The sequence below is a fragment of the Tachysurus vachellii genome, chromosome 6, assembly GCF_030014155.1.
Source record: "Tachysurus vachellii isolate PV-2020 chromosome 6, HZAU_Pvac_v1, whole genome shotgun sequence".
In the NCBI taxonomy this organism is placed as follows: domain Eukaryota; kingdom Metazoa; phylum Chordata; class Actinopteri; order Siluriformes; family Bagridae; genus Tachysurus; species Tachysurus vachellii.
This window is the reverse complement of record NC_083465.1, coordinates 16472384-16480634: the sequence shown is the minus strand read 5'-3', so window position 1 is coordinate 16480634 and position 8251 is coordinate 16472384. Positions and strand designations below refer to the sequence as shown.

General features: G+C 36.9%; 2 protein-coding genes across 2 annotated transcripts; one reads left to right on the top strand and one right to left on the bottom strand.

Annotated features, from left to right (window-relative positions):
* Positions 1 to 40: 40 nt before the first annotated feature.
* LOC132847358 (steroid 17-alpha-hydroxylase/17,20 lyase) lies at positions 41 to 2862 on the bottom strand. The gene is made up of 8 exons (XM_060872575.1): positions 2551 to 2862; positions 2293 to 2431; positions 1921 to 2150; positions 1737 to 1823; positions 1457 to 1666; positions 1140 to 1309; positions 934 to 1037; positions 41 to 833 (listed from the first exon to the last, which is right to left on the bottom strand). The coding sequence occupies exons 1-8, from the start codon at positions 2860 to 2862 to the stop codon at positions 547 to 549; spliced, it is 1539 nt and encodes a 512-aa protein (XP_060728558.1). The 3' UTR covers positions 41 to 546.
* Positions 2863 to 4827: 1965 nt separating this feature from the next.
* borcs7 (BLOC-1 related complex subunit 7) lies at positions 4828 to 6161 on the top strand. The gene is made up of 5 exons (XM_060872581.1): positions 4828 to 5004; positions 5273 to 5335; positions 5470 to 5513; positions 5624 to 5644; positions 5754 to 6161. The coding sequence occupies exons 1-5, from the start codon at positions 4873 to 4875 to the stop codon at positions 5803 to 5805; spliced, it is 312 nt and encodes a 103-aa protein (XP_060728564.1). The 5' UTR covers positions 4828 to 4872; the 3' UTR covers positions 5806 to 6161.
* Positions 6162 to 8251: the final 2090 nt, after the last annotated feature.

Sequence of the window (8251 nt, the reverse complement as noted above, 5' to 3'; positions counted from 1 at the left end):
CTGAATTCAGACAAATATGGCAGAAATATTGTACAAAGCGACACCACGATATTGGCTCACGTTATATAGTTGATCATGTTTCTCTATTGAACATGGAAAAGGATCATTTTTGCATGTATTGCAAATGTATTATTTCCTGGTCATATTGTCCAAGAATAAAACAATACACATGACACATAAATCACACCAACTTTCTGAAGAAAAAAAATTAAACAATTGGAGGTTAAATTGTCAAATTTGGTTATTATTATGTACATTATGCCATGTCTTATTTGCACTTGTACATGATTACACACGCCTGCTTTTAGGAGCGACTCCAGGCACAAGAAGTGGAGTTTTTACTGTTCCACAGCTGGACATTTTTAATGTTATTTTCTGTCTCTGTTGCCCAAAGTCAAAGCAACCCATACAGTACATCCACTGCTATGTAGCAAACTCAACACAATGGTTAAGAATAAAGAAAAAAAAAAACTCTTCTGTTCTTTTTTTTATTTTTTTTTTTTTACTACTACTAGCGTATGAGTATAAAAAAGAAAAATGTACATCTTAGCCTGACTCTTGTTTCTGTAGCTGCTTTTCCCAGCCTGTCCTGAGCCTTGCAATGACTTTATACCTCTGGGGTTGAAGAACAACTCCGAATTTTCCCTTTAGCTCAGGCAGAGGCTGACCAGCGGGCACCTCCAGAGTGAACCTTTGCAGAATCCATGACATGAAGAGGAATAGCTCCAATTTGGCCAGAGCCTCACCAAGACACACACGCACTCCAGCACCAAATGGTAGATAACTGAGTGATGGGCAGGACAGACTGTTGCCTTCCTCATTCAGGAAACGTTCTGGGTGTAGACATAGCAAAAGTGTGAATTAGTAATGCAGCAGCAGAAAAAAAAAACAATTTAATAGATCACAGTGGCTCTAATTTCTGTTTTCATTTACCTGGTTTAAAGAGTTCTGGGTTTTTCCACTCTTTTTCATCATGGTGCAAAGACCACAGATTGATGATGACTCTTGTCCCTTTCTGTACAGTGTATTCTCCTATACTGTAGGAAGATTACAGACAGGATGAGAGCAATAGCCATATCTAAACTATGTGTGACATGCTTCACCTGTTTTAATTTGAGTACAAAGTGATATGGAATTACTTTGCATCTGAGAGCGCGACGTGAGGGATGAGAAGTGGCGAGACTGGCTGGATTCTAAGCACCTCTCTGATTGTGGCTTCCAAGTAGGGAAGATTTCCTCGGTCATTAATCTGGGGGTGTCTGTCCTTCCCAATCTTAGTGTCCAACTCCTCTTGAATCTTTATTTGAACCTGGAAAATATAAAGAGAACACTGTCATGCTTTTTATATAACAAATCACAAGTAATTCAACTATATTGGTAATGATGCTGTAAAAGTTTATATTCATTATTTGGTATTTCGTGAATAATTAGACATGATGATGAAATAATAAGTTACCTGTGGATGATGAACAAGATAAAGAATGGACCACTTCAGTACAGTGGTTGTAGTCTCCACACCAGCACCAAAAATATCCCCGACAGTCATAAGTAGATGATCATCAGAAAGACTGACATCCTGGGTGCTGGTGTTGTTATTCTCAGAGCTGTGTTTGGCACGCAGTAGGGCATCCAACAGATCTCGCTGGATGTTATCACTAAATTCCTCCTGTAGATGGAGACAAATCTCAAGTAAGGTCATGTAAATAATGATATCCGTGTAGATAGCTGTGTTTTACCTTGTGTTCATCATATTTCTTCTGAAGGAGTTTGTCTCTAATGGAGACACAACGCCTTAGAATTCTGAGGTCTTCGTTTGGAAAGAGCTACACAGAAAACAATGATTGGTTGTAGATATGTTGAAGTGAAGTATATTGACTGTAAAGTTTATTTGTTGTGTTGTATTTTGAGAGAAAGGTTCACCTGGAGCCAAGGAAAGATATCTACCAAACTATCCTTGGCAACTGTGTCCACAATTCCTTGGCTGTACTGGAGCATAGCTTCAAACTCAGGATCTCCACGTTTATATGAGGAGCTAAAGCAGAGGGTACATACTACGTTTGTAACAGCACGGGTCAGCTCTGGGGATAAGTCTACTGCAGAGTTCTGCAGGGTAGTGAGGATTTCACACATAGAGCTCGCCTCTCTGCAAACTAGGAGGAACAGAAGAAAGATGCTGAGTGTTATAACGTTACATATTTCTCAAGAATATCTCCCTGACCTCAGAATGTTATGTCAAGGGAATCATAGCTTTGGTATTGTACTATATCTGATGTTTATTTGTTTTTATCTTACTTATTTTCTCGATAGATGCAGTTCCCTCTCCAAACATGCACAGGGCTCCGTGCACAATTTTTCGATGAAACTTCCATGTAGCACTATAGTCAGCAAATGCTATGTCTTTCCCATCTCGTGTTAAAATGTCTGTAGTAACCTTTAAAAGAGAAATTTTCATATGGTTGTTCATCACTGGAAAACTCTTCACCTTGTTCAGTAACAACATAATGAACTAAATGTATTGCTAGGGATCTCAGACAGATACAGGTTACTTACAGTGCGTGGTCTTCCTGCAAATATTTTCCCTTTTTTAAGCAGGACGTCTTTTGCATGGTGATAGCTGTTGACGATGATAACTTTATGAGAGCCCATCATAAGCGAATAAATATCTCCATATTTCTTTTGCAGTTGCTGAAAGAAAATATGCGGTGCGCTGTCACTCCTTAGGCTCAGAAGACTCCCAATGATTGGGAGAGATGGAAGGTTTGGAGGAGCTCTCTCATCTACCAGAAAGCTATGGATTTTCCTCAGATAAATGGCCACTATGATTGCTGCAGCAAATACACAGAAACAAATAAGCCATGCCATGGTCAGGTATTCAGTAATTTCAGTTAGACCTACGTCAAGGCACTCCACAGGCTTTGAGAAAGCTTACACGGGTATTTTATATTCCTTCTTCAATGTCACCTCCTTGACCTCAAAATGTTTCACCTCAGCTATCTTTAACAGTCAATGTCATTTTAAACTCAGAAGAATGGTGCTAGTCAGCATGTACACAAGTATTCTCTGGATTTACAAAAGTAAATGTCACTTTCTGTGTAAAAATGTAATACTTCACATATTTTTCATATCTAGACATAAACACAGAATCAGGCATTACAGTGCAAAGTGTAAATATCTAGAATATAGTTAAATGTATCTAGAATTTTCCATTATAACATTACATTAACACATATAAAATTATTGAACCTATTTCTAGACATTTTATCTCATTTCAAGCTTTGCTTGTTTTAGTGGTAGGTAATTTGCCCTTTTTCTAAAATTTAATGCTTAGAATAAGAAAAATGATCTGCCATTTCACCAAGCTTGAAATTGGTAAAAAAAAAAAAAAAAAAATCTAGGTTTTAGATGTTTTTTATTTACAAAAAATAAATGCTGATTAGTGAAAGACTGATAAAAAAAAGTGATAAAAGGAACATGTCTAGCATATTTTCCATAACATTAAACATATCAATAAATCTTTAAAATTTCATAATTGTAATTGAAGTATTACTGTTACAAATGTTTGTTGCAAAAGAGGAATAAAATTCTTCATGATGTGGATGTTCCTTTGACATGTACCACTTACCTAAGATGTTCAGGAATGTTTTAAGTAACAGGACAAAAAGTTCAAGGTGTTGGCCTCCAAATTCCCAAGATCCGTATGATGTCCCACCTCGCAACTTACAGGACTTGGATCTTACAAGGACCTGCAGCTGACGTCTTGGTGTCAGATACTATAGCACATCTTCAGAGGTTTTGTAGAATCCATGCCTCGATGGGTCAGAGCTATTCTGGCAGAAAAGGGATCCTACACAATATTAAGCAGGTGGTTTTAATGTTATGGCTGCGCTGATGTATGTTCATGCTTCATAATGGTTCTGTACCTATTCCACACAAAACGTTTGTACTGTAAACTATGACTGAACTAGAGCTTGTTTCTAGCCATCCCAAAGCATTAATAAAGCACTATAATTTCTGTAGATTTAAGTATTGTGGGTAGCGTTGATTACTTGGGTTACTGTCTGTATGAAGTTTTGCATATTGTCTATGTGTTTCCTCCATGTTCTCCAGTTTTATCCCACTGGTCAAACACATGCCCAAAGGCATACTAGCCTAGAGTGAATGTGTGTAAATAAAGTGTTGCACTGGACTGGCTTCCTGTCTGCCTTGCAGTGTTACCTAGACATGCACTGGATCAACCACAGCTTGTAAACTGATCTTAAAACGGATTGATGCATTGTGTTTACTAGGGGAATACTGCAGTCAGCGCTCTTTGTGGCACGCCCCTTATTATCTTATAACAGGTGAGTAGATTAGGAAATACTGCATGATTAAAATACACATACACACATACATACATACATACATACATACATACATACACACTGTGAACTGTATATATCTTGAATTTTTATTATATTAATTCTTTATACTTCTCCTTATGTTTATCTTTTGTTCTATGTTTATGTTCTGTAAAGCTGCTTTGTGACAATGTCCATTGTAAAAAGCGCTATACAAATAAACTTGAATTGAATTGAATTGAATTAAAACAGGAAATAGGAGAAATGACTCGGCACGTGCAGGATTCAATAAAATAAGAAAAGTGGTTTTTTTTTAAGTTAAAAATGCATTGAAGGAAAAAAAGAAAAGTAAGGTAGTAATATTTAACGCTTAAACATCAGTTTTTATTTATTTATTTATTTTTATTTTATTTATTTATTTATTTTTAAATAACGTAATAATGTAGTTTTGGGGGGATTTCATAATAGCTTCTAGGGATGTAGGTTTTTTTTTTTTTACAGTTTTGTCCCTCGAGTTGCTCCGTAGTTTTCATCCATGGCTTCCTCAGAGCCGCAGCCTCGCTTCGGTCAGTCTGTTAAAGGTTTATTATCCGATAAAGTCGGTTCTTGTAGTGGAGATGTGATTGCTCTTACACGCCAAGTATTAAAGGGATCTCGCAGCCAAGAGGTAACTGTTCAAACTGTGCTAAAACTGCGTTGAGCTCTTGTTAGCTAGCTTAGCAACTTAGCAGCTTAGCTTTGTAGACGTTGCTAGCATCAGATCAGAATGAGAAAGAGCTTTATTGCCAGGCATGTTTTCACATGCGAGGAATTTGTTTTAGTGACAGATTAGCATTAGTAACTTCTGATGTTAGAGCCTTTAACATCGGCTGTATATTTCATGACTATATCTGTTTCAATCTTGTTATTGTCTCTTATTTACTGTGGTTTTGCAGCTTCTCGGTCAGGCAGCAAGAAATATGGTTATCCAAGAAGATGCCATTCTGCACTCCGAGGATGTAATTCTTACTCTTTGTTTTCTTATTAATTTAGGCAAATAAACATAAAAAATTTAAACGTGTATAAAAGGTCTTTATCAAATTCACGTCAGAGGAAAATAAACAGCGTTTTAAGAATTATTCTTGTGTTTCAGAGTCTAAGGAAAATGTCCATAATAACTACTCATTTGCAATATCAGTGAGTATAAATAACTCCACTGCATCTAATCTAGATTTATTTTCCAGACACTGTATTTAAAATACAGCTCAAGTCTAAACAATCGTGCCTATCTTGTCTTCTTTCTTTAGGCAAGAAGCCATCCAAAAGAAGTAAGTCAAAATAGAAACACTGTTGACAGTTGTTATGGTGGCTTCATCTGTCATTTAATGTCAAAACAAACAGTGATTATATCTGTCTGTCCTTTAACCTTTTTAACAGCGTGGAGCACTCCAGAAACCTTCAAGACCAGCTTAGACACTTATTTAAATAATGCACCGACAAGCTTTGCTGTTGACATGTTCAACTTGGACTTTGGTTTGTTGACACCTTGTGCATGGTGTTTGAGCTTCAGAGACACACGTGTGCTTTGATTGCCTTCTCACTATCCCTCATGACCTTGATGTAACATCTCTTGTGTAGGATAGATTTGTCTCTTTTTTGTTGTTGTTGTTTAATTTCCAAAGCAACATTCTGTTGATTTTTTTTTTTGTTTTGTAATAATCTTGGTAAATTTATTATTAAATGAGCTTGCTTTTGAAAAACTGTATAACCAGTGTCCACAGACTTACATGTTAATTTATTGTCTATTTGTGTTAATGAATAAATGTCTTTGTATAAACATTGTTACTTACTTGAGTGAACTTGCATGTTCTCTGCAGGAACGTCAGTTGAATGTGTAATAAAGCCACATCCAATATCACTAGCACTTCAGCAAGGTCAAACAGATGTCTGTCCTAGAGCATAGCCTTGATCATTAATCCCAGAAAGCTTTGGATTACACTTCAGGGTTTTCACTTATCTCTGCACAAGCATTTAGACACAACCAGCTGTTAGTGTGCCAAAAAACTCACAATTAATGAACACTTTTAAAGATTATGCAGTGTATAAATCAAATAATGTATTCTATTTTCTATATCTAACATTTATCATTATATTATTTCTCTATATACTAAAATGTTTCCAATGGTTTTCAGAGTACTGTGGTGCCAACTGTTATACCTGAGCCAAACGTAGCTCAGGTATAAAACCATCATTCTATCATTCTACTTTTCTGTAGTCCAATAATGCTTAATAATTTTTAACATTCATAATACAGTGTATATCTGTTAAAAGCCTTGAAATAAGAGCATGAAAAGTTTGTAATCTGAATGTAAAGAATGTGGGTTGATGATCTAGATTATTGTGTTGGAGTTGATTGCACCATCATAGCCTTGAATGGTTGTAACGTGCTGTATGTACATTTTAACGCTATGGCACTTCTCATAAACTGATATTTTTTATTATGCCAAGCCATAAAGTAATAATGTTTCAATTTTAACTGCTTTTCACTTTATCCAAACACATCCAGAGTGGGGTTATTAGTTATCTTCTCCAATAGCTATACAAGATTATATTACTAGAAATATATAATTTAGGAAAAATAAGTAATTTTGTGTTTGGCTGCCTTTTTTAAAAGTTAAAATCCTGGTAAAAGTATCAAGCTTGGCCTGACCAGCTGTCAAAACACAGACCGGGCTGGTTAAATTGTTAGAGCTTAATGTTTGCTGGTAAAAGCTGGTGGAGGGGGAATAGTTTCTGGATTACTGCTTCTAATGCCACATAGTAGACAGGTTATTTTAAGAATATAATATAACAGTAAGGCAACTAGAAAAAAAAAGCTGAGAAATAACTTGGTCTGTTAGTTTGACCAGCCCGGCCTGTGTTGTTTTAGATTCTCAGACCTCAGACAAGTTGAAGTTTGTATTTTTCTTTTTATTTGTTTGTCTGTTTTATGTTATTTTGATTAGCAGCCGGGGGGCATGGTGGCTCAGTGGTTAGCACGTTTGCCTCACACCTCCAGGGTTGGGGGTTCGATTCCTGCCTCCGCCTTGTGTGTGTGGAGTTTGCATGTTCTCCCCGTGCCTCGAGGGTTTCCTCCGGGTACTCCGGTTTCCTCCCCCGGTCCAAAGACATGCATGGTAGGTTGATTGGCATCTCTGGAAAAATTGTCCATAGTGTGTGAGTGAATGAGAGTGTGTGTGCCCTGCGATGGGTTGGCACTCCGTCCAGGGTGTATCCTGCCTTGATGCCCGATGATGCCTGAGATAGGCACAGGCTCCCCGTGACCCGAGGTAGTTCGGATAAGCGGTAGAAGATGAATGAATGAATGAATGAATGATTAGCAGCCATAGTGAGTATGCAGACATTTAAATTTTGCTGTCTCTTCCTTCCATGCTAGTACCATGAATTGTCATGTTAGCTACACAGTTTACACTGCAGACCAAGTAGTGTGACATATGCACATGCTCAAGGGTAACCTGTTTAAAAGTTATTACTCCCTGATGGTGCCCCTGAGAGACTCTCCCAGTTCTGAGAATCCATCTTTATCAGTCCACAAGGTCCAGCCAAGAGAGAGAGAACTTTATGCCAGGTAATGCAGTAAAGAGATAAAAGAAAGTGGGTCCTATCTGTTTGGACAGATAATTAAGTGTACGTTAAGTTAACTAAAGTTTATAAATTATGTTTTGGAAGTGTGGGTGTGTGTTTGTTAGTTTGTTTTTTCATTTTTTTTTCATATTTGTTCATGGATTATTATTGTTAAAATAAAAATGAACAAACCTAACCGAGTTTTACCTAGCTCTATTTGTCTTTGGAGCACGTGTCTGGAGACTGACAAATCAGGGAAATAGATCAAATTAGATAGATAAGTTTTACTTTCTTTACCTGCATCTGCTGAC

Coding starts and splice junctions, on each gene's coding strand:
- LOC132847358 (XM_060872575.1), bottom strand. CDS start 2,862: ATGGCATGGCTTATTTGTTTCTGTGTATTTGCTGCAGCAATCATAGTG. Junction 2,151..2,292: donor TGCATCTATCGAGAAAATAA/GTAAGATAAAAA, acceptor TGTTCCTCCTAG/TTTGCAGAGAGGCGAGCTCT. Junction 1,667..1,736: donor AGAAATATGATGAACACAAG/GTAAAACACAGC, acceptor CTCCATCTACAG/GAGGAATTTAGTGATAACAT.
- borcs7 (XM_060872581.1), top strand. CDS start 4,873: ATGGCTTCCTCAGAGCCGCAGCCTCGCTTCGGTCAGTCTGTTAAAGGT. Junction 5,514..5,623: donor ACTACTCATTTGCAATATCA/GTGAGTATAAAT, acceptor TTCTTTCTTTAG/GCAAGAAGCCATCCAAAAGA. Junction 5,645..5,753: donor CAAGAAGCCATCCAAAAGAA/GTAAGTCAAAAT, acceptor CCTTTTTAACAG/CGTGGAGCACTCCAGAAACC.